Source organism: Mustelus asterias, chromosome 14, assembly GCF_964213995.1.
Source record: "Mustelus asterias chromosome 14, sMusAst1.hap1.1, whole genome shotgun sequence".
Lineage (NCBI taxonomy): Eukaryota > Metazoa > Chordata > Chondrichthyes > Carcharhiniformes > Triakidae > Mustelus > Mustelus asterias.
The window spans coordinates 3,035,773-3,062,656 of NC_135814.1; the positions used below are offsets into that span (position 1 = coordinate 3,035,773).

Here is a 26,884-nt window from a genome sequence, read left to right on the forward strand (position 1 = left end):
GGTAGAAATAGTATTGATTCAAATGCAGATTAGACAGATTTCTTTCAGAGAATAGAGCCTTGGGATCTATGAGTACTTTGAGACTTGATGTGTGCTGAGTGGAGTCTGGCTTGGGCGGAACAGGTGACTCAGGACCTATAGTTACTGAAGCTCTTCATCATTGGCGGGTTTTCCTCATCATGTTTGGGCCTGTTGTAGAATTTTTGATAAAAAATTGATCACTGTCAGTCAATAAATGGCTGCAAGTTTCTCAGAAAAACTTGTTGCCTCTTCTGCTATTTCCTTTTTTAACAATTTACATTTACATAGCACCTTTAACGTAATGGAACCTCCCAAGATGCTTTTCACATGAGCATTATGAAACAGAATATGATGTCAAGACACATTTAGGTCAGATGACTGAAGGTTTGGTCAAACGGGGGTTTAAAGAACTGTCGTAAAGGAGGAAAGCGAGGTGGAGAGTTTTAAGGAGGGAATTCCAGAATTTGAGGCTCAGACAGTTGAAGGTACTGCTACCAGTGGTGAAGGGGTTAAAATCAGGAATGTTCCAGAGGCCAGAAGTTGATGAGAGCAGTTATTTTGATGGGTTCTGGGGCGATAGGAAATTTCAGAGAAGGGAATATGTGCAGGTTAGTTTGATTGGCCATGCTAAATTGATCCTTGTGTCAGGGGAATTAGCAGGGTAAATATGTGGGTTATGGGAATAGGGCTTGTGTAGGATTGTGGTCAGTGCAGACTCGATGGGCCGAATGGCCTCTTTCTGCACTGTAGGGATTATATGAAGGAGAAAAGCCATGATGGGATTTGGAAAGAAAGATGAGAATTTTAAAATAGAGGTGTTGCTTGACCAGAAGCCAGTGGAGGCCACTGAACAGAGAGACTGATTGGGGAGCAGGGCTTGGTGCAAGGAAGGCAGCAGAATTTTGGATGACCTCAAGTTTAGAGAAGGTAAAGTGTGGGAGACCAGCTAGGAGTGCATTGGAATAGTCAAGTCTTGGGATAATGAAGGCACAGATGAAGGTTTCAGCACTGGATGAGCTGAGGCAGGTGCAAAGACAGGCAATGTTCCAGAGGTGGAAATATGTGGTGTGATAGGGTTATTGTATTAGGTGATTTCAACTTTCCCAACATTAACTGGGATATACATAGTATTAAGGGCTTGGATGGAGTATGTTTTAGATCAATATGTAGAGGGTCCAAGAAGGGAAAGAGCTGTGCTGGACCTAAGCAGGGCAGGTGGCTGAGGTGGTGGTGGGGGATCATTTTAGTGATTGCGATCACATTTATTTAAGCTTGTTATGGACAAGGACATAGACAAGCTGCAAACAAAAACTTTGGATTGGGACAGCTACTAACAGGAAAATCTATAGAAGAGTAGTGGGGGCATTCAAAAAGGAAATGGGGAGGGTACAAGCCCAGCATATTCCTTCTGGGGTGATAGGTAGGAATAACAAGCCCAGAGAACCACGGATGACCAGAAATATTCAGGATACAATGAGAAGGAAAAGAAAGGCTTTTAAAAAGTACAAGGGGAGCAAATCAGTGGAGGCATCAGTGAGGTATGGAAAGTGTAGGGTGGAGCTTAAGAAAGCAATTAGTAATGCAAAGGGGGGATATGAGAAAGTTCTGGCTGGTAAAAATAGGGAAAATAGAACCATAGAACCATAGAAAATTACAGCTCAGAAACAGGCCTTTTGGCCCTTCTTGTCTGTGCCGAACCATTTTTTGCCTCGTCCCACTGACCTGCACTTGGACCATATCCTTCCACACCCCTCTCATCCATGAACCCGTCCAAGTTTTTCTTAAATGTTAAAAGTGACCCCGCATTTACCACTTTATCCGGCAGCTCATTCCACACTCCCACCACTCTCTGCGTGAAGAAGCCCCCCCTAATATTCCCTTTAAACTTTTCTCCTTTCACCCTTAACCCTTCCCCGTAGTTTTTTTCTCCCCTAGCCTCAGTGGAAAAAGCCTGCTTGCATTCACTCTATCTATACCCATCAAAATCTTATACACCTCTATCAAATCTCCCCTCATTCTTCTACGCTCCAGGGAATAAAGTCCCAACCTATTCAATCTCTCTCTGTAACTCAGCTTCTCAAGTCCCGGCAACATCCTTGTGAACCTTCTCTGCACTCTTTCAACCTTATTTACATCCTTCCTGTAACTAGGTGACCAAAACTGTACACAGTACTCCAAATTCAGCCTCACCAATGCCTTATATAACCTTACCATAACACTCCAACGTTTATACTCGATACTCCAATTTATAAAGGCCAATGTACCAAAGGCACTCTTTACGACCCTATCCACCTGTGACGTCACTTTTAGGGAATTCTGTACCTGTATTCCCAGATCCCTCTGTTCAACTGCACTCTTCAGAGTCCTACCATTTACCCTGTACGTTCTACTTTGGTTTGTCCTTCCAAAGTGCAATATCTCACACTTGTCTGCGTTAAATTCCATTTGACATTTTTCAGCCCATTTTTCTAGTTGGTCCAAATCCCTCTGCAAGCTTTGAAAATCTTCCTCACTGTCCACTACACCTCCAATCTTTGTATCATCAGCAAATTTGCTGATCCAATTAACCGCATTATCATCCAGATCATTGATATAGATGACAAACAACAATGGACCCAACACCGATCCCTGCGGCACACCACTAGTCACAGGCCTCCACTCAGAGAAGCAATCCTCCACAACCACTCTCTGGCTTCTTCCATTGATGTGGAGATGCCGGCGTTGGACTGGGGTGAACACAGTAAGAGTTTTAACAACACCAGGTTAAAGTCCAACAGGTTTATTTGGTAGCAAACACCATTAGCTTTCGGAGCGCTGCTCCTTCGTCAGATGGAGTGGAAATCACATTTCCACTCCATCTGACGAAGGAGCAGCGCTCCGAAAGCTAATGGTGTTTGCTACCAAATAAACCTGTTGGACTTTAACCTGGTGTTGTTAAAACTCTTACTGTGTTCTTCCATTGAGCCAGTGTCTAATCCAATTTACTCCCTCCCCATGTATACCCAGCGACTGAACCTTCCTAACTAACCTCCCATGAGGGACCTTGTCAAAGGCCTTGCTGAAATCCAGGTAGTCAACATCCACCGCCTTCCCTTCATCCACTTTCCTGGTAACCTCCTCGAAAAACTCTAATAGATTGGTCAAACATGACCTACCACGCACAAAGCCATGTTGACTCTCCCTAATAGGTCCCTGTCTATCCAAATATTGTAAGAAGTCTCACAACACCAGGTTAAAGTCCAACAGGTTTATTTGGTCGCAAATACCATAAGCTTTCGGAGCTTGCTGCTCCTTCGTCAGATGGAGTGGTCTCTGTTCTCCAACAGTGCACAGACACAGAAATCAAGTTACAGAATACTAATTAGAATGCAAATCTCTACAGCCAGCCAGGTCTTAAAAGGTACAGATAGTGTGGTTAGAGGGAACATTAAACACAGGTTAAAGAGATGTGTATTGTCTCCAGACAGGATAGCCTGCAAGACCAGGGGCAAGCTGTGGGGGTTACTGATAATGTGACATAAATCCAACATCCCGGTTTAGGCCGTCCTCATGTGTGCGGAACTTGGCTATCAGTTTCTGCTCAGCGACTCTGCGCTGTCGTGTGTCGTGAAGGCCGCCTTGGAGAACGCTTACCTGAAGATCCAAGGCTGAGGTAAGCGTTCTCCAAGGCGGCCTTCACGACACACGACAGCGCAGAGTCGCTGAGCAGAAACTGATAGCCAAGTTCCGCACACGTGAGGACGGCCTAAACCAGGATGTTGGATTTATGTCACATTATCAGTAACCCCCACAGCTTGCCCCTGGTCTTGCATAATCTCACCAGCTGTTCTGTCTGGAGACAATACACATCTCTTTAACCTGTGTTTAATGTTCCCTCCAACCACATTATCTGTACCTTTTAAGACCTGGCTGGCTGTAGAGATTTGCATTCTAATTAGTATTCTGTAACTTGATTTCTGTGTCTGTGCACTGTTGGAGAACAGAGACCACTCCATCTGACGAAGGAGCAGCAAGCTCCGAAAGCTTATGGTATTTGCTACCAAATAAACCTGTTGGACTTTAACCTGGTGTTGTGAGACTTCTTACTGTGCTTACCCCAGTCCAATGCCGGCATCTCCACATCATATCCAAATATTTGCAGATCCTATCCCTTATCACACCTTCCAATAACTTGCCCACCACTGACATCAAACTTACTGGCCTATAATTTCCCGGATTTCTTTTGGAACCTTTTTTAAACAATGGAACAACATGAGCCACCCTCCAATCATCCGGCACCTCCCCCGTGAATACTGACATTTTAAATATGTCTGCCAGGGCCCCTGCAAGTTCAACACTAACTTCCTTCAAGGTCCGTGGGAATACCCTGTCCGGTCTTGGGGATTTATCCACTCTGATTTGCCTCAAGACAATACCAAGATATTCTATAAGTATTTCAATGGGAAGAGGATAATCAGGGAAAGAATAGAGCCCATTAGGGACAAAGGGGACAATCTGTGGGTGGAGCCAGAGGCCATTGGTGGAAGGTTGAATGAATACTTCACATCCATCTTCACCCAAGAGAATGAGGATGATGGTATGGAATTCAGGGAGGGAGATTGTGAGGCTCTTGAGCAAATTGACATGGGAAAGGATAAGGTATTGGGGGTTTGGCAGCCTTAAAAGTGGATAAATCTCCAGGTCCAGATGAATTGTGCCCGAGGCTGCTGTGAGAGGTAAGGGAGAAGAATGCAGGGGTACTGACCTGAACCAGGTATGAAAACAAGGGTCGTGCAGTCGATGTAGTTTATATGGATTTCAGCAAAGTCTTTGACAAGATCCCACATGAGAGACTTGTAAAGAAGGTAAATTCACATGGGATATAGGGTAATTTGATAAAGTGTATTCAAAATTGGCTCAGTTGTCGGAGACAGTGGGTGATGACAGAAGGCTGTTTTAGTGTCTGGAAGCCAGTGCCCAGTGGCGTACCCATAGGATCTGTGTTGCTATTATTCGTCATTTATATGAATGACATAGATGACTATGTGTGGGGTAGGTTTAGTAAGTTTGTGGATGACACAAAGATTGGCTAAGTGGTTAACAGTGAGGCGGAGTGTCTTGGGCTACAAGAAGTTGTAGACTGAATGGTCAAATGGGCGGATAAGTGGCAGATGGAACTTAACCCTGAAAAGTGTGAGGAGATAGACATCGGAAGGAATAATCTGACACTTTGGAAGGAGTAATTTGACAAGAAAGTACTCAATGAATGGCAAGACACTAAGAAGTTCTGTGGAACAAAGAGACCTTCGTGTGTTTGTCCACAGATCTCTGAAGGCAGAGGGGCATGTTAGTAGGGTGGTGAAAAAAAGCATATGAGACACTTGCCTTTATCAATCGAGGCATAGATTACAAAAGCAGGTAAGTCATGTTGGAGTTGTATAGAGTTTTGGTGAAGCCACAGCTGGAGTACTGTGTACAATTCTGGTCGCCACATTATTGGAAGGATGTGATTGCACTGGAGGGGGTGCAAAGGAGGTTCACCAGGGTGCTGGCTGGGATGGAACACTTAAATTATGAAGAGAGCTTATGTTGGCTTGGGTTGTTTTTGTTGGAGCAGAGAAAACTGAGGGGCGACCTGATCAAGGTGTACAAGATTATGAGGAACATGGACAAAGTGGATAAGGAGTAGTTGAAGGGGAGGCGATAGTCTCGTGGTATTATCATTGCGCTATTGATCCAGAAACTCAGTTAGTGTTCTGGGGATCCAGGTTCGAATCCTGTCACAGCAGATGGTGGAATTTGAATCCAATAAAAAATATCTGGAATTAAGAATCTAATGATGACTGATAACATTGTCGATAGTTGCAAAAACCCATCTGGTTCACTAATGTCCTTTAGGGAAGGAAATCTGCCGTTCTTACCCGGTCTGGCCTACATGTGACTACAGAGACATAGAAATGTGGTTGACTCTCAACTGCTCTCGAGCAACTAGGGATGGGCAATAAATGCTGGCCAGCCAGAGACGCCCACATCTCACAAACAAATAAAAAGAAAGTCACAAGGGGACATAGGTTCAGGGTGAGGGACAGGAGGTTTAGGGGGTTGTGAGGAAAATTTTTTTTACCTAGAGTGTAGCGACGGTTTGAGACTTAGTTTAAAACTAGAGGACAGAGGTTTAAGGTGAGAGGGGAGAGATACAAAAGGGTCCAGAGGAACACATTTTTCACACAGAGGGTGGTGAGTGTCTGGAACAAGCTGCCAGAGGTAGCAGTAGAGGGCGGGTACAATTTTGTCTTTTAGAAAGCATTTAGACAGTTACAAGGGTAAGATGGGTATAAAGGGATGTGGGCCAAACGCAAGCAATTTGAACTAGCTTAGTGGTTAAAAAAACAGCGGCATGGACAAGTTGAGCCGAAGGGCCTGTTTCCATGCTGTAAACCTCTATGACTTTGACTGTGATGGTCTGGAATGCACTGCGTGGGAGGGTGGTAGAGGCGGGTTGCCTCACACCCATTAAAAAGTATCTGAATGTGCACTTGGCTTGTCATAATATTCAGGGCTATGGGCCAAGTGCTGGCAGATGGGATCAGGTGGGACTTCAGATGTTTCTAATGTGTCAGTGCAGACTATTGGGTCAAAGGGCCTCTTCTGCACTGTATGATTCTATGATATAAATACTGTGGCTACAAGAGCAGGTCAGAGACTGGCAATTCTATCGTGAGTAACTCACTTCGGACTTCAAAACCTGTCCACTATTCCCATGGTCAAATCACCAACCTCTCATTTGCTGCCTTTCCCTCCATCCTGCCACCTCCATCGCCCTCATGCCACTTCCTCAATCCCAAATCATTGCTGTTAGCAAGGGCTCGGGAGGGGACAGTGGAAGGGAGAAAGGAAGTGAGGGAGTGAGAGTTAGAGGATGAGAGGGTGGACAGAGGCAGCAAATGGGAGGATTAGAGCAACGAGGCAATATGAGAAGGACTTGATGGAGGATGAGTCTGGGGAAGGGGGAACTGTACTACCAAACAATAACTTTCTTCACTGTCCACCATGCCACCAATCTTAGTGTCATCTGCAAACTTACTAACCATGCCTCCTATATTCTCACCCAAATCATTATATAAATGACAAATAACAGTGGACCCAGCACTGATCCCTGAGGCACACCACTGGTCACAGGCCTCCAGTTTGAAAAACAATTCTCTGCAACCACCTTCTGGCTTCTGTCAAGAAGCCAATTTTGTATCCATTTAGATACCTCACCCTGGATCCCGTGAGATTTAACCTTAGGCAACAACCTACCATGCGGTACCTTGTCAAAGGCTTTGCTAAAGTCCATGTAGACAACATCAACTGCACTGCCCTCATCTACCTTCTTGGTTACCCCTTCAAAAAACTCAATCAAATTTGTGAGACATGATTTTTCATTCACAAAGCCCCCTCACCTTGAACCCGTGACCCCTTGTGTTCATCACCTCCGACCTGGGAAAAAGCTTCCCACTGTTCACCCTATCTATGCCCTTCATAATTTTATACACCTCTATTAGGTCGCCCCTCATCCTCCGTCTTTCCAGGGAGAACAACCCCAGTTTACCCAATCTCTCCTCATAGCTAAGACCCTCCATACCAGGCAACATCCTGGTAAACCTTTTCGGTACTCTCTCCAAAGCCTCCACGTCCTTCTGGTAGTGTGGTGACCAGAACTGGATGCAGTATTCCAAATGTGGCCTAACCAACATTCTATACAGCTGCAACATCATATGCCAACTTTTATATTCTATGCCCCGTCCAATAAAGGCAAGCATGCCATATGCCTTCTTCACCACCCTCTCCATCTGTGCTGCCACCTTTAAGGATCTGTGGACTTGTACACCCAGGTCCCTCTGTGTGTCTATACTCCTGATGGTTCTGCCATTTATTGTATAGCTCCCCCTTACATTAGATCTACCGAAATGCATCACTTCGCATTTATCTGGATTAAATTCCATTTGCCATTTCTCCAACCAATGTTCCAGTCTATCTATATCCTGCTGTATTCTCTGACAATGTTCATCACTATCCGCAACTCCAGCAATCTTCGTGTCGTCTGCAAACTTACTGATCACACCAGCTACATCTTCCTCCAAATCATTTATATATATCACAAACAGCAGAGGTCCCAGTACAGAGCCCTGCGGAACACCAGTAGTCCAACTGGAAAAAGACCCCTCCACTGTTACCCTCTGTGTTCTATGGCTGAGCCAGTTCTCCACCCATCTAGCTAGCTCACCTTGTATCCCGTGAGATTTAACCTTTTGCACCAGCCTGCCATGAGGGACCTTGTCAAATGCTTTACTAAAATCCATATAGATGACATCCACGGCCCTTCCCTCGTCAATCGTTTTTGTCACCTCCTCAAAAAACTCAACCAAATTTGTGAGGCATGACCTCCCTCGTACAAAACCATGCTGTCTATCGCTAATAAGATTATTCAGTTCTAAATGCGCATATATCCTATCTCTAAAAATCTTCTCCAACAATTTCCCTACCACAGACGTCAAGCTCACCGGCCTATAATTACCCGGGTTATCCTTGCTACCCTTCTTAAATAATGGGACCCCTTCAAAAAGCTCAATCAAATTTGTGAAACATGATTTTCCACTCACAAAGCCATGCTGACTGTCCCTAATCAGTACTTGCGTCTCGAAATGCCTGTAGATCCTGTCTCTCAAAATACCTTCCAACAATTTACCCACCACAGATGTGAGGCTCACTGGCCTGTAGTTCCCAGGCTTTTCCCTGCAGCCCTTTTTAAACAAAGGCACAACATTTGCCACTCTCCAATCTTCAGGCACCTCACCCGTGACTAACGATGATTCAAATATCTCTGCTAGGGGACCCGCAATTTCCTCCCTAGCCTCCAACAATGCCCTGGGATACACTTCATCAGGTCCCGGGGATTTATCTACCTTGATGCACTTTAAGGCTTCCAGCACCTCCTTCTCTGTAATATGTACACTCCTCAAGACATCACTATTTATTTCCCAAGTTCCCTAACATTCTCAACAGTAAATACTGATGAGAAATATTCATTTAGGATCTCACCCATCTCTTGTGGATCTGCACATAGATGATCTTGTTGATCCTCAAGAGGCCCTACTCTCTCTCTTGTTACTCTTTTGCCCTTTATGTATTTGTAGAAGCTCTTTGGATTCTCCTTCGCCATATCTGCCAAAACAATTTTGTGTCCCAGTTTTTGCCCTGCTGATTTCTCTCTTAACCCTACACCCACTATACTCTTCAAGGGATTCACTAAATCCCAGCTGCCTATGCATGTCACGTGCCTCTTTCTTCTTCTTGACCAGGGCCTCAATATCCCGAGTCATTCAGGGTTCCCTACTTCTGCCAGCCTTGCCCTTCACACTAAGAGGAATGTGTTTACCCTGAACCCTGGTTAACACACTTTTGAAAGCCTGCCACTTACCAGACGTCCCTTTGCCTTCCCACAGACTCCCCCAATTAACTTTTGAAAGTTCCTGCCTGATACCATCAAAATTGGCCTTGCCCCAATTTAGAATTTTAACTTTTGGGCCCGACCTATCATTCTCCATAGCTATCTTAAAACTAATAGAATTATGGTCACTGGTCCCAAAGTGATCCCTCACTAACACTTCTGTCACCTGCCCTTCCTTATTTCCCAAGAGGAGGTCAAGTTTTGCCCCCTCTCTAGTCGGGCCATCCACATACTGAATGAGAAATTCCTCCTGAATACACTCACAAATTTCTCTCCATCCAACCCTCTTATGGCTGTCCCAGTAACAGATAGTGATGCACAGCATCACATTAGCACCTTTGGATGGTCCGCACTTGGGTTAATGTGTCCTTGTTTCATGTACAACTATAGACCCCGGGATACAATACCATCATTAACCCCAATATCAGCTCCCAGCAGGGTACAGTACTGCCATAGTACCGTCATTGACCCCGGCATCAGTTCGCAATCAGATACAGAACTGTCTTTGCTTTGCCATCACTTTCAAAAGCCTATCACAGCACTTTGACATATACACCCACCAACTCTTCAATGGTACTCAATCCTGGTAAGAAGTCTCACAACACCAGGTTAAAGTCCAACAGGTTTATTTGGTAGCAAATACCATAAGCTTTCGGAGCAATGCTCCTTGAGCAATGCTCCGAAAGCTTATGGTATTTCTATCAAATAAACCTGTTGGACTTTAACCTGGTGTTGTGAGACTTCTTACTGTGCTTACCCCAGTCCAACGCCGGCATCTCCACATCATGACTCAATCCTGGAGCAGTCCTGCTACATTTTAATTGACACTTTCAATTTCAAAACACTTGCACCGTCACCATGCAGCATATTTGGTATTCCAAACACATGCAGATAGATTGGAGGGAATGCTTCTCAGATTTGAGGTCCTAATGAGGCAGTGTAGAGAGAGCTTTATTCTGTATCTAACCCCGTGCTGTGAATGTCCTGGGAGTGTTTGATGGGGACAGTGTAGAGGGAGCTTTACTCTGTATCTAACCTCGTGCTGTACCTGTCCTGGGAGTGTTTGATGGGGACAGTGTAGAGGGAGCTTTACTCTGTATCTAACCTCGTGCTGTACCTGTCCTGGGAGTGTTTGATGGGGACAGTGTAGAGGGAGCTTTACTCTGTATCTAACCTCGTGCTGTACCTGTCCTGGGAGTGTTTGATGGGGATGGTGTAGAGGGAGTTTTACTCTGTATCTGACCCCGTGCTGTACCTGTCCTGGGAGTGTTTGATGGGGACAGTGTAGAGGGAGCTTTACTCTGTATCTAACCCCATGCTGTACCTGTCCTGGGAGTGTTTGATGGGGGCAGTGTAGAGGGAGCTTCACTCTGTACCTAACCCCATGCTGTAGCTGCCCAGTGTTTTTATTAAAACTTGGCACAGATCTTTTAGCCTCACTATGAATGCTGGGATATCACTGCACCCCATTATTTTTGTTTCCTTCAGTAGAGAACACTCCCATGTCTTCCTGCCAACTGAACTGTGACAAAATCAGGAATAGGGTGGCTCAGCGAATACAGTGGTATGACTGGAAATTACCTACTGCCAGTTTTACCACTTTGAAACTTTTTTTTGTGTTTTGATGTGGCATCTTTTCAAAGGTGTCGGTTGTGGCTCAATGGAGAATTCTGTTGCCTCTTAGTTGCAACGTTGCGGTTCAAGTCCCAGCCCAAGAACCTGTGCCTATAATTCAGACTGACACATCGATACAGTCCAGGATGCATGTTACACTGTTGGAGATTCTGCTCCTTAGCTAAGATATTAAACCAAGGCCCTGTCAGCCTTTTTTCAAAGTACTTCACCAGCTGTGGTGGTGTCCTTTGCTTGTGAAAGAAGCTCTATCTAAAGGAGAGGTTGCTCAAAACGTCACTCCGGGACTGACAGCCTTGGGTAAATTTTGTGTTAGCAAACTGCTAAGTTTGATCAAGAGGGAGTTCAAGTGAGGGTCCTTCATTGATTCCCCAGACTTGATTGCATTAGGAAATATAATGGTGAACGTCAGGTTCTGTGTGGTGTGTCCAAACAGGTTGAGTTATAAAATTATACCTTCAAATCTCAGAAATCCTTTCCGGCCTCTTCACAGAACTGAGTAAATGATTTCCCCTCCACATCCCTTATTTCCTGACTGCCTGGCCCCTCCCCAATCACACCAGAAATAACCTGTCTCATTTGGACTTGATATGGGCAACGAGGTGGGATTTTGTTGATTGATAACTGGCAACAGAGAGGTTCAATACACTCAATCTGCACATTCCTATTCTGCACTTCAGTTCACTCACCTTCCACAACCTGTGGGTGTAGTTACAGCGAATCTGCTGATTAAATCCATGACAGCCCATCAAAGACTCCCACAAGAACAAAGGGGGAGTCAGTGGCACATTGGTATTGATGGTGCCAGGGACCCGGGTTCGATTCCCGGCTTGGGTCACTGTCTGTGTGGAGTTTGCACATTCTCCCTGTGTCAGTGTGGGTTTCCCCTCAGTGCTCTAGTTTCCTCCCACACTCCAAAGATGTGCAGGTTAGGTTGCCTGGCCATGCTAAATTGCCCCTTAATTTCAGAGGGATAAGCAGGGTAAATATGTGGGGTTACGGGAATAGGGCCTCAGTGGGATTGTTATCAGTGCAGACTTGATGGGCAGAATGACCTCCTTCTGCACTGTAGGGGTTCAATGATTCTATGATTCTATGACTCTCACTGGGATACAACTTCATACACACTAGCTCACTGTGATACGGTTCCACACACACTGAATCTCACTGGAATACAGTTCCACACACACTGACTCACACTGGTGTACCCTGACCTTGAATAAACACTGACTCTGTACAGTTCCACAGTGAGTGACCCTAACGCTGGATAAACAGTGACTCTGTACAGTTACACAGTGAGTGATCCTTACCCTGCTGAATAAACAGTGACTCTGTACAGTTACTCAGTGAGTGATCCTTACCCTGCTGAATAAACAGTGTCTCTGTACAGTTTCACAGTGAGCGATCCTCACCCTGAATAAACAGTGACTCTGTACATTTACACAGTGAGTGATCCTTACCCTGCTGAATTAACAGTGACTCTGTACAGTTACACAGTGAGTGATCCTTGCCCTGCTGAATAAACAGTGACTCTGTACAGTTCCACAGTGAATGACCTTACCCCAAATACACAGTGACTCTGTATGGTTTCAGTGAGTGATCCTTACCCTGAATAAACAGTGATTCTGTCCAGTTACACAGTGAGTGATCCTTAGCCTGCTGAATAAACAGTGACTCTGTACAGTTACACAGTGAGTGATCCTAACCCTGAATAAACAGTGACTCTGTACAGTTACACAGTGAGTGATCCTTACCCTGAATAAACAGTGACTGTGTACAGTTACACAGTGAGTGATCATTTCCCTGCTGAATAAACAGTGACTCTGTACAATTACACAGTGAGTGATCCTAACCCTGAATAAACAGTGACTCTGTACAGTTACACAGTGAGTGATCCTAACCCTGAATAAACAGCGACTCTGTACAGTTACACAGTGAGTGATCCTTACCCTGAATAAACAGTGACTCTGTACAGTTACACAGTGAGTGATCATTTCCCTGCTGAATAAACAGTGACTCTGTACAGTTACACAGTGAGTGATCCTAACCCTGAATAAACAGTGACTCTGTACAGTTACACAGTGAGTGACCTTTACTCTGAATAAACAGCGACTCTGTACAGTTACACAGTGAGTGATCCTTACCCTGAATAAACAGTGACTCTGTACAGTTACACAGTGAGTGATCATTTCCCTGCTGAATAAACAGTGACTCTGTACAGTTACACAGTGAGTGATCCTTACCCTGAATAAACAGTGACTCTGTACAGTTACACAGTGAGTGATCATTTCCCTGCTGAATAAACAGTGACTCTGTACAGTTACACAGTGAGTGATCCTTACCCTGAATAAACAGTGACTCTGTACAGTTACACAGTGAGTGATCATTTCCCTGCTGAATAAACAGTGACTCTGTACAGTTACACAGTGAGTGATCCTTACCCTGAATAAACAGTGACTCTGTACAGTTACACAGTGAGTGATCCTTACCCTGAATAAACACTAACTCTGTACAGTTACACAGTGAGTGATCCTTACCCTGAATAAACACTGACTCTGTACAGCTACACAGTGAGTGATCCTTACTCTTGTGAAAGAAATCTGCAAAGATTTATGTCATGATGAAGTAGACACAGTAAGAAGTCTAACAACACCAGGTTAAAGTCCAACAGATTTATTTGGTAGCCAAATTTGGCTACCAAATAAACCTGTTGGACTTTAACCTGGTGTTGTTGGACTTCTTACTGTGTTTACCCCAGTCCAACGCCGGCATCTCCACATCATGATGAAGTAGAGACAGAGAGGTCGACATGCTGTGGGATTGGAGATGAAGAGACAGATATCTTTTTTTTAGATAGAGGGGTAGACTCTATTGGATTGGATTGGAGCTATAGACAGACTGCGGGACAGTAGATCGAATGATAGAGAGATGGTGGGTTGATAGGTGGAGAGAAAAACACTGTTGTAAAGGAGTTTAGAGACACTGTGGATTAGTGTTTTGAGATGGACAGACTTTGGGATTAGAGTGGGATAGATAGACACTGTTGGATGGAAACTGGAAGGTTAGACAGACTGTAAGCTTTGGGAGGGAGAAACAAAAACTTTGGGATTGGACACAATGGGATACAGGTTTAAAGATTTGATTGAAATTTAAAATCACATTGGACAGTTTCTGTTAGCAGAGAGAGAAGCCTGTTTGTCCAATCATAAATCCAGGTCATGAGATAAAAGGTCACTGAGTGACCCAGTTATGTCACTCACAGTAAGTAATCTCACAATTCATCATGGAGTGCGGTTACAAGTGGTGTACCTCAGGGATCTGTTTTGGGGCCACTGCTGTTTGTAATATTTATTAATGATCTGGATGAGGGTATAGTTGGGTGGATTAGCAAATTTGCTGATGACACCAAAGTCGGTGGTGTGGTAGACAGTGAGGAAGGGTGTCGTAGTTTGCAGGAAGACTTAGACAGGTTGCAAAGTTGGGCCGAGAGGTGGCGGATGGAGTTTAATGCGGAGAAGTGTGAGGTAATTCACTTTGGTAGGAATAACAGATGTGTTGAGTATAGGGCTAACGGGAGGACTTTGAATAGTGTGGAGGAGCAGAGGGATCTAGGTGTATGTGTGCATAGATCCCTGAAAGTTGGGAATCAAGTAGATAAGGTTGTTAAGAAGGCATATGGTGTCTTGGCGTTTATTGGTAGGGGGATTGAATTTAGGAGTCGTAGCGTTATGTTGCAACTGTACACAACTCTGGTGCGGCCGCACTTGGAGTACTGTGTGCAGTTCTGGTCCCCACATTACAGGAAGGATGTGGAGGCTTTGGAGAGGGTGCAGAGGAGGTTTACCAGGATGTTGCCTGGTATGGAGGGGAGATCCTATGAGGAGAGGCTGAGGGATTTGGGATTGTTTTCGCTGGAAAGGCGGCGGCTAAGAGGGGATCTTATTGAAACATATAAGATGATTAGAGGTTTAGATAGGGTGGATAGTGATAGCCTTTTTCCTCTGATGGAGAAATCCAGCACGAGGGGGCATGGCTTTAAATTGAGGGGGGGTAGTTATAGAACCGATGTCAGGGGTAGGTTCTTTACCCAGAGGGTGGTGAGGGATTGGAATGCCCTGCCAGCATCAGTAGTAAATGCGCCTAGTTTGGGGGCGTTTAAGAGATCCGTAGATAGGTTCATGGACGAAAAGAAATTGGTTTAGGTTGGAGGGTCACAGTTTTTTTTTTTTTAACTGGTCGGTGCAACATCGTGGGCCGAAGGGCCTGTTCTGCGCTGTAATGTTCTATGTTCTATGTTCTACAACACCAGGTTAAAGTCCAACAGTGCACTCACCTGTTGAAGGAGCTGCGCTCCGAAAGATCGTGCTACCAAATAAACCTGTTGGACTTTAACATCGTGTTGTGAGACTTCTTACTGTGCCCTCTCCAGTCCAACACCAGCATCTCTGCATCAAGTCACCCACTGATCAAGGCATCTCCTAAATATAGAAATTAATTTCCAATCAAAATGGAACATTTAACCAGATCATTTGCAGATTTGCTTCAATGGAGCTGCAGGAGTTTAAGTTACTGTCTGTCCCTTAGGTCGAAGTAAAATTCTCTGTGCTGACCCCATGGACTATTCCATAACTCCTGTGAGCTGATCTATCCTCATCCTTCATGTGACCATACCTCTTGTATAATCCTTCCTTATCTTTCTAAGTCACTGCCCATCCATCCCTAATTCCCTACATCACTGTTAGCTGTTTATTTTCCCTCTCCAATTACACATCCCTATATCTAGATCTGATTTTCTCTTCCTGTCTGTCTCCGTGTCTCTCTCCGCGTCTCTCTCTATCCCAAAGCCCAGTTTTATCTCTAGCTCTGGTTATCTAGCTCTCTCTTGCTATCTCTGTCTGTTTGTTAGCCTCACACTCTTTTCCTTATCACATTCCCTATCTCTTATTCTCCCTTTTCATCAGGGTATATTGTGCATGGGGGCGGGCAGAGGGAGCATGGTGAAATCATTGCTCCCGCACCTGATAACAAACAAGAGAAAACACTTTCTCCCAGCTGATAACCTGTCCCTTTAAGTCAGAATGTGTCTATAAACTATTCAGTGGAAGCAATTCTGAAAATGTTTAGCCCTGTTTTGATCGTTCAGCTCTCCCCTCTGGACAGTTGTCAGTTTGTATCTGAGCCTCTTTCCTTTCTCTGCTGCTTTTTCATTCGTTTCTCTGATTTTTCTTTTTTCTTGTTCATCTTTCCCTCCGACTCTATTGTCCTTTCACTCTCTCCTCACTGTGTTTGGTTTTCATCTGCAGTCAGTTTCTCTTCTCTCTCTCTAGTTTTCTCCCTTTCTCCTGTTGCTTTCTCCCCCTCTCTGACTCTCATTTTCATGGTTCCAGGTATATCAGAACTCCCCACTCTGGGCCTCACATATATAACAGGGACTGTGTTCAAATCTACAGCAAAATACTAAACCCTTTGTGTTTTCTGCAATCATTTCAACACTTCATCTTCAGTTGGACAAGACCCAGATACCACCCACCAGCCTCCAGCTTCTTTTTATAAATTTACCCTGATGCCAAGTTCAGTGGAAAGGCACGAGAATCGGCGTGTAAACATATTCCAGAGCAATAAACAGAAGACTGTCAGCAATGAGAGTTTTCATCAGTGGCCAGCAGACGGACACTGGGTTTCTTCGGTACCTTAGGGAGGAGGGAAGTCTCCTCTTTGCTGGTGTCTTCACCTGGTTCATGGTAAGGCATGTCCTCGCAGCAGCTCAGACTCACTGTGCAGCCCATCCAGGCGAATAGGGCTCAGCCCGCCCCCCCCATCAAACTCAACTTCCCATCGGAGCTGCCAGGCTGCTGTGCCCCGCACTCGCTGCTTCTCTCCCCTGCTCTCAGCCCAGGGGCTGCTCCCTCCGGCTCCGCACTCAATCTTTGGGCTGATTTCTGGGGGATTGTGAAAGTAAAGCTTTCTCCCCTCCCCTCCCCTCCCCTCCCACACTGTGATGGGAAAGGCAGGAAGTCGGGACCGGCTCCCGCCTGAGAACTCGGGATTCAAATCCAACAGTGAGCAAGCCAGGGGGAACTTAGCAGCCCCAGAGGGGCGCTTACACACTCAAACCTTACACACTCAAACCTTACACACTCAATGATATACAAAATCATAAATATCCATAATCTTACACACGATCTTATACAACTTTACACTTAAATTCTCAGCCTTGCATAACTAAACACACTCAAATACTCACATTCAAACATTCACAACCTAAACCATTCACAAAAACACTCACAACCTCACACTCTCAAAATCTTACACACCTAAACATCCAGAAGCAAAAACATTCACAACTAAGCACACTCAAATTTAAAATACGGATATGTGTCAAGGGCAAAGGCAATCACGGATGGACAATAAATGCTATTCGAGCCACTGACACCCACATCCCATGAATGAATGTAAAAATATATAGGTGTGATTGTATGTGAAGCTATGCTTGGGTGCATAATGTTGAATATATGTGTCACTTAGTGTGTCTGTAAAATAGTGATTGTGCTTGAATTGAATCTATAATTATGAGTGTGCATAACGGTGAATATATGTGTGCCAGTGTAGATAGTTATGCGTGTGGATAATTGTGAGTATATAAATTTGAGGAAACCCGCACAGACACAGGGAGAACATGCAGACTCCTGTCCACTCATTGAATCTATCAATGTCCCTTTGCCTCTCCCATCAATACTATTTACCGTGTCATCTAACTTGGTGCCTTCAGCAGACCTGAATATATATGGTTTCCTATTCCTTCATCCAACTAATTTATAAATATTGTGAAAAGCTGAGGCCCCAGGGCAGATTCCCGGGAGACACCACTGGTCACATTCATGGCACAGTGGTTAGCACTGCTGCCTCACAGCACCAGGGACCCAGGTTCAATTCCTGGCTTGGGTCACTGTCTGTGCGTAATCTGCACGATCTCCCCCTTTTGCGAGGTTTTCCTCCAGGTGCTCCAGTTTCCTCCCACAGTCTGAAAGACGTGCTGGTTAGGTGCATTGACCATGCTAAATTCTCCCTCAGTGTACTCGAACAGGCAACGGAGTGTGGTGACTAGGGGATTTTCACAGTAACTTCATTTAAGTGTTAATTGTGACTTGTGACTAATAAATAAAGATATTTAAACATTGTGCCAAGTTGAGTACACTCCCATTATCCACACTCTGTCTCCTATTTCCTAACCAGATTCCTATCCGTGTAAGTAGATTGCCTTCAATTCCACATACTCATGTTTTTGTTAACAGTTTTCTGGAAGCTTATCTAAATAACATCCATGGACACTTCCTTTTTATCTCATGCTATTTACCTCAAAAAATTCAACCAGGCTCACCAAATATAAATTATCCTTTACAAATCCATGCTGCCTATTCCTGATCCACTTGTTCATTGTATGGAGGCAGCGGCCTAGTGGTATTGTCATTAGACTATTAATCCAGAAACTCAGCTAATGTTCTGGGGATCCGGGTTCAAATCCCGCCACAGCAGATGGTGGAATTTGAATTCTATAAAAAATATCTGGAATTAAGAATCGAGTGATGACCATGAAACCATTATCGATTGTCAGAAAAACCCATATGGTTCACCCAAGTTGAGTACATTCCCATCATCCACACTCTCTGCCTCACTAATGCCCTTTAGGGAAGGAAATCTGCTGTCCTTACTCAGTCTGGCCCACATGCGGCTCCAGAGCTACAGTAATTTGGTTGACTCTCAACTGCCCTCAGAAAACTAGGGATAGGTAGCGACGTTCATGTCCCACGAATCAATAAAAAAATCCCAGTGCTCAACACTCTGGGTGGAAATTTCCCAAAAAATGGCAAATGTCAGGTTCTGACTGAAAACCGGCACATTTCTTCTCAGAGAAACAGGCAGGTTTTCTCTTCAGATCTTCTGACACTTTGTCCAAAAAAGCAGGGGTGCATGTTTCATGCCATCATTCCTGAGGGATGGGGTCTTGCTTCACCAAGATCAGGGCATCCCTTAAAAATGGTGCCCCGATCACAAATTGAAGTTAAAGACCCCTCTCACCCTTCATCACTGGCATTGAGATATCAGAGTCCCCTCTCCCCACCCCTCACAATGCAGGCATCCCCCACTACCCACCCCCCCCGCCCCCACCAGAATGCAGGTATTCCTCCCTTTCCCCTCCTGCCTGCCTGCCACCCCCATATAATGGGAAGCCCCACAGGGGTTTCCTAACAGCCCCACTCCTGGCCCCACCCCTAACTCCACCCTTGATGCCACCCCTGGCAGTGCCAATCTGGTGGTGCCAGGGGACAGTGCCCAGTCATTTTCTTCATCACTGGGGGCTATAATCATCTCCAAGTTCTGAGGACATATGGGGAATACAAAAGCTCCAGCTGGGCATGAACCTCATGATGTTGCCGGAATGGAGCAGGGTAGATCTCATTCTGAGGTCTCCTTGGTGTAAATCTTCTGGTGCAGAAGGTGAAGTCACATGGGATCAGAGGTGAGCTGGCAAGGTGGATACAAAACTGGCTCGGTCAAAGAAGACAGAGGGTAGCAGTGGAAGGGTGCGTTTCTGAATGGAGGGCTGTGACAAGTGGTGTTCCTCAGGGATCAGTGCTGGGACCTTTGCTGTTTGCAATATATATAAATGATTTGGAGGAAAATGTAACTGGTTTGGTTAGTAAGTTTGCGGACGACACAAAGGTTGGTGGATTTGCGGATAGTGATGAGGACCATCAGAGGATACAGCAGGATATAGGTCAGTTGGAGGCTTGAGCAGAGAGATGGCAGATGGAGTTTAATCCGGACAAATGTGAGGTAATGCATTTTAGAAGGTCTAATACAGATAGGAAATATACAGTAAATGGCAGAACCCTTAGGAGTATTAATAGGCAAAGGAATCTGGGTGTACAGGTACACAGGTCACTGAAAGTGGCAATGCAGGTGGAGAAGGTAGTCAAGAAGGCATACGGCATGCTTGCCTTCATCAGCCGGGGCATTGAGTTTAAAAATTGGCAACTCATGTTGACGCTTTATAGAACCTTAGTGAGGCCGCACTTGGAATATAGTGTTCAATTCTGGTCGCCACACTACCAGAAGGATGTGGAGGCTTTGGAGAGGGTACAGAAAAGATTTACCAGAATGTTGCCTGGTATGGAGGGCATTAGCTATGAGCTGTAAACCTCTATGACTCTATGACAATACGAATATGTCACCACTTATTATTAGTATTATGCCACCATTGCCTCTTTAACAGGGCTATAATTTCCCCGTTCTCTCTCCCACCCATTCTTAAAGAATGGAGTAACAATGGGAATTTTCCAAACCAAGGGAACAATCCCTGAATTGAGCTACCATGGGGTGGGATTTACGGGTCATGCTCGCCCCAAAACCAGAAAATCCTGCCTGTGGTCAATGAACCTTTGCATAGTCCGTTCCCCACCCGCTACGATTCACATGGTGGATGGGATGGGAAAATTAACCCCCCATGTCTATTGTTAAAATGCAGGCCAGAAACTCCAAGGTGTTTAATGAAGTTAGTCTAGACCCTAAATGTTTACATTTAAATTTGGCACGGATAAGGTGTTTCACTCCAGGTATGATTCAAGTGAGCCACTAGGAAGGTTTTATCAAACAAAGTTTATTTAAGAACACAGTTAAGATATAACAAAAAAGAAATTAGCATAACTTTCACCAATTAGAAGATTTAAACATAACACAGTAGAAACCTTAATAGCTATCTATCTATGTTGTTCCAAGTCAAACAGCATCGCACAGCCACACACCCCCCTTCAGACTTGGCACAGAAACAAGTATGCTCACGTGATGCTGGGTTTTCAGCTTTTTAACACCAACTGTGAAGTGGTCCTTTGAATGTTGGATTAATTCTCTGAGACACTGCCTTCATCCACCAGCTTCTAACAGAAAATGAAACTAAACTAAAAGTTGGACTTTTCTGTGGAAAACAAATTGTCCCCGGGAAGTTCACTTGACCTGTCAATCATCCCAAATCAAGCTCCACTCAGCAATCCCCAAAGGACCATAAACCCCAGAACACTGCATTAGTCCAGATTAAAATCAACATGATATGAATTTTACTGCCTCAGCAGCAATAAAGGACACCAGCAACAGACATCACAGTGCCGACAACTTCCAGGGCCTGCTAGAAACATCCTGCAAAGGAACATGATTAAAATACATTTCTGAAAAGAACAGTATCATCACACTATCTTCATCCGTGGGTTTATATGTAATCCCAGCAGCGTCCACTACTGAGCTCTGCCATTGCTGCGACTGCTAGAGCTGCCGGACAATCTGATTGGCTGACAGCTCTCAAGGATGTGACTTCCTTCCACTGAGGGCCAGAAGTCCCACCCCCACCTTGTTTGTGCCACCTGCAGCCTGTTATTAGTGCAGGATGACATTGTTTAACATTGGTCAGCTGACTTCCAATATTTCTTCCAGGGGGAAGTAATACATCCACCCCACCCCATGTAAAATTCAGCTCTCACTTACAGTCACACTCTCCCCCATTTCATGACATTTCTATGTCACAATTATATTCACTCAAGAACACATATTTACATACATTCAATCACACAGCAATCAGAATAATTGTAGATCTACATAATTACAATCAGATTTGGCATGGAATCATACTCATTCGTATTGACAGAAAACAGGGTCAATTTGGAACCAAAATAATTAATGTGTGTGTGGAGGTAAAGGAAGTGGTTCTTAATGAGTACATTGGATTTGTCATCACAGAGGAGAGGCTTGATGCAGACATGGTACTTAAGGAGGAGAAATGTGAAATATTGGATGGGATAAACAAAGTGAGAAAGGAAATTAGAGGAATCTCAAGGCTAAAATGAAGTGTATTCCAGGCTGCTGAGGGAAGCAAGAGAACAAATAGTCAAGATTCTGACCATCATTTCCTAATCCTCTCTGGCTATAGTTGTCAGAGGACTGGGCGATTTGAAAATCATTTGAAAAGGAAGAAAGGAGATACTGAGTAATTACAGGCCAATTAGCATTACTTCGGTGATGGGAAAACCATTGGAAACATTCTGGAGGACAGGATCTATCACCAGTTAGAAAGATGCAGATTAATCAAAGACAGCATGGATTTGTTAAGGGAAACTCACATCCAATTACCCAATTGAATGTTTGATGTCATCAATGTGGATTTATTTTAGCAATGGCTTAATGTATGTCCCATGTGAAGGACTGTTTGCAAAATGGGATTCAAGGGCAACTGGATCAAAAATTAGCTTCATGGCAGGAAAGAAAGGGTAATGGTCAACTGGCTTTTTTGTGACTGGAAATATGTTTCCAGTGCTGTTCCGCAGGTTCTGTATTGGGTCCTGTGGTAAAAACCAATGATTTAGACTTAAAGATAGAAAGTGTTTGCAGATAAAATTGCCTGCATGGTTAATAATCATAGAGTCATAGAATCATAGAGGTTTACAGCATGGAAACAGGCCCTTCGGCCCAACTTGTCCATGCCGCCCTTTTTTTTTTAACCCCGAAGCTAATCCCAATTGCCCGCATTTGGCCCATATCCCTCTCTATACCCATCGTACCCATGTAACTATCTAAATGCTTTTTAAAAGACAAGATTGTACCCGCCTCTACTACTACCTCTGGCAGCTTGTTCCAGACACTCACCATCGTCTGTGTGAAAAAATTGCCCCTCTGGACACTTTTGTATCTCTCCCCTCTCACCTTAAACCTATGCCCTCTAGTTTTAGACTCCCCTACCTTTGGGAAAAGATATTGACTAGCTGATCTGGGCCCCTCATTATTTTATAGACCTCTATAAGATCACCCCTCAGCCTCCTACGCTCCAGAGAAAAAAGTCCCAGTCTATCCAGCCTCTCCTTATAACTCAATCCATCAAGTCCCGGTAGAACTGCAGAAGAATGCAGAAGAAAACTGTACACTGCGAGAAGTTATCAACAGATTGTGTCAACAAGGTCATCTATGTGCGGATCCACAAGAGATGGGTGAGATCCTAAATTAATATTTCTCATCAGTATTTATTGTTGAGAAAAGCATAGAAGTTAGGGAACTTGGGGAAATAAATAGTGATGTCTTGAGGAGTGTACATATTACAGAGAAGGAGGTGCTAGAAGTCCGAAAGCCCATCAAGGTAGATAAATCCCCAGGACCTGAAGAAGTGTATCCCAGGACATTGTGGGAGGCTAGGGAGGAAATTGCGGGTCCCCTAGCCGAGATATTTGAATCATCCATAGCCACGGGTGAGGTGCCTGAAGATTGGAGAGTGACAAATGTTGTGCCTTTGTTTAAAAAGGGCTGCAGGGAAAAGCCTGGGAACTACAGGCCAGTGAGCCTCACATCTATGGTGGGTAAATTGTTGGAAGGTATTTTGAGAGACAGGATCTACAGGCATTTCGAGACGCAAGTACTGATTAGGGACAGTCAGCATGGCTTTGTGAGTGGAAAATCATGTCTCACAAATTTGATTGAGGTTTTTGAAGGGGTCCCGTTATTTAAGAAGGGTAGCAAGGATAACCCGGGTAATTATAGGCCGGTGAGCTTGACGTCCGTGGTAGGGAAATTGTTGGAGAAGATTCTTAGAGATAGGATATATGTGCATTTAGAACTGAATAATCTCATTAGCGATAGACAGCATGGTTTTGTATGAGGGAGGTCATGCCTCACAAATTTGGTTGAGTTTTTTGGGCGGCACGGTAGCACAGTGGTTAGCACTGCTGCTTCACAGCTCCAGGGTCCCGGGTTCGATTCCCGGCTCGGGTCACTGTCGGTGTGGAGTTTGCACATTCTCCTTATGTCTGTGTGGGTTTCCTCCGGGTGCTCCGGTTTCCTCCCACAGTCCAAAGATGTGTGGGTTAGGTTGATTGGCCAGGTTAAAAATTGCCCCTTGAGTCCTGAGATGCGTAGGTTAGAGGGATTAGTGGGTAAATATGTGGGGGTAGGGCCTGGGTGGGATTGTGGTCAGTGCAGACTCAATGGGCTGAATGGCCTCCTTCTGCACTGTAGGGTTTCTATGGTTTTTGAGGAGGTGACAAAAACGATTGATGAGGGAAGGGCCGTGGATGTCGTCTATATGGATTTTAGTAAAGCATTTGACAAGGTCCCTCATGGCAGGCTGGTGCAAAAGGTTAAATGTCACGGGATACAAGGTGAGCTCGCTAGATGGGTGGAGAACTGGCTTAGCCATAGAACACAGAAGGTAACAGTGGAGGGGTCTTTTTCCGGTTGGACTACTGGTGTTCCGCAGGGCTCTGTACTGGGACCTCTACTGTTTGTGATATATATAAATGATTTGGAAGAAGATGTAGCTGGTGTGATCAGTAAGTTTGCAGACGACACGAAGATTGCTGGAGTTGCGGATAGTGATGAACATTGTCAGAGAATACAGCTGGAACATTGGTTGGAGAAATGGCAGATGAAATTTAATCCAGATAAATGCGAAGTGATGCATTTCGGTAGATCTAATGTAAGGGGGAGCTATACAATAAATGGCAGAACCATCAGGAGTATAGACACACAGAGGAACCTGGGTGTACAAGTCCACAGATCCTTAAAGGTGGCAGCACAGGTGGAGATGGTGGTGAAGAAGGCATATGGCATGCTTGCCTTTATTGGACGGGGCATAGAATATAAAAGTTGGCATATGATGTTGCAGCTGTATAGAATGTTGGTTAGGCCACATTTGGAATACTGCGTCCAGTTCTGGTCACCACACTACCAGAAGGACGTGGAGGCTTTGGAGAGAGTACCGAAAAGGTTTACCAGGATGTTGCCTGGTATGGAGGGTCTTAGCTATGAGGAGAGATTGGGTAAACTGGGGTTGTTCTCCCTGGAAAGACGGAGGATGAGGGGCGACCTAATAGAGGTGTATAAAATTATGAAGGGCATAGATAGGGTGAACAGTGGGAAGTTTTTTCCCAGGTCGGAGGTGACGAACACAAGGGGTGACGGGTTCAAGGTGAGGGGGGCAAGGTTCAACACAGATGTCAGGGGGACGTATTTTACACAGAGGGTGGTGGGGGCCTGGAATGCACTGCCAAGCAAGGTGATTGAGGTGGACACGCTGGGATCGTTTAAGACTTATCTAGATAGCCACATGAACAGACTGAGAATAGAGGGATACAAATGAATGGTCTAGTTGGGCACATGAGCAGCGCAGGCTTGGAGGGCTGAAGGGCCTGTCCCTGTGCTGTATTGTTCTTTGTTGGGTAACCAAGAAGGTAGATGAGGGCAGTGCTGTTGATGTTGTCTACATGGACTTTAGCAAGGCCTTTGACAAGGGACCACATGATAGGTTGTTGCATAAGGTTAAATCTCACGGGACCCAGGGTGAGGTATCTAAATGGATACAAAGTTGACAGAAGCCAGAGGGTGGTTGTAGAGAATTATTTTTCAAACTGGAGGCCAGTGACCAGCGGTGTGCCTCAGGGATCAGTGCTGGGTCCACTGTTATTTGTCATTTATATTAATGATTTGGATGAGAATATAGAAGGCATGGTTAGTAAGTTTGCAGATGACACTAAGATTGGTGGCATAGTGGACAGTGAAGAAAGTTATCTCCAATTGCAATGGGATCTTGATCAATTGGGCCAATGGGCTGCGAATGGCAGATGGAGTTTAATTTAGATAAATGCGGGATGATGCATTTTGGTAGATTGAACCAGGGCAGGACTTACTCAGTTAATAATAGGGCATTGGGGAGAGTTACAGAACAAAGAGTTCTCGGGGTACATGTTCATAGCTCCTTGAAAGTGGAGTCACAGGTGGACAGAGTGGTGAAGAAGGCATTCGGCATGCTTGGTTTCATCGGTCAGAACATTGAATACAGGAGTTGGAATGTCTTGTTGAAGTTGTACAAGACATTGGTAAGGCCACACTTGGAATACTGTGTGCAATTCTGGTCACCTTATTATAGAAAAGGTGTTATTAAACTAGAAAGAGTGCAGAAAAGATTTACTAGGATGCTACCAGGACTTGATGGATTGAGTTATAAGGAGAGGCTGGATAGACTGGGACTTTTTTCTCTGGAGTGTAGGAGGCTGAGCAGTGATCTTCTAGAAGTCTATAAATAATGAGGGGCACAGATTAGCTAGATTGTCAATATCTTTTCCCAAAGGTAGGGGAGTCTAAAACTAGAGGGCAGAGGTTTAAGGTGTGAGGGGAGAGATACAAAGGTGTCCAGAGGGGCAATTCTTTCACACTGAGGGTGGTGAGTGTCTGGAACAAGCTGCCAGAGCTAGTAGAGGCGGGTACAATTTTGTCTTTTAAAAAGCATTTGGATAGTTACATGGGTACGATGGGTATAGAGGGATATGGGCCAAATGCGGGCAATTGGGATTAGCTTAGTGGTTTTTTAAAAAAGGGGCAGCATGGACAAGTTGGGCCGAAGGGCCTGTTTCCATGCTGTAAACCTCTATGACTGGTTAGGTGGGTGGAACAGTGGCAGACGGAGTTCAACGTGGAGAAGTGTGAAGTAATACATTTGCGAATGGGCAGACAAGACAAGAGAATACACAATAAATAGAAGGATTCTGAGAAGTTTTGAGGAACAAAGTGATCTTGGAGTGCAGCTTCATGGACCCCCATGATCCATGTTTCCCCTAGATAGATAAAATGGTCAAAAAGATATACAGGGATACTTTCATTTATTGGTTGAGGTCCAGTGTCTCAGAGCAGCAAGGTGACGCTGAAAGCGTTTTAAGCACTAGTTAGAGGGCAGCT

At 44.7% G+C, this 26,884-nt stretch overlaps 1 protein-coding gene across 3 annotated transcripts in view; it reads right to left on the reverse strand.

Moving 5' to 3' along the window:
• tns1b (tensin 1b) overlaps positions 1–16,944 on the reverse strand; it is a 668,363-nt gene extending 651,419 nt beyond the window's left edge. For 2 of the 3 annotated variants that reach the window (XM_078227753.1, XM_078227751.1), the window contains exon 1: positions 16,816–16,943. In XM_078227753.1, coding sequence (XP_078083879.1) covers positions 16,816–16,911 — 96 coding nt within the window. In that variant the 5' untranslated portion in view covers positions 16,912–16,943. Of the gene's footprint in view, positions 1–16,815 lie in introns of all 3 variants that reach the window. The other variant, XM_078227754.1, reaches the window with a different exon arrangement.
• Between the last annotated feature and the right edge of the window lie 9,940 nt (positions 16,945–26,884).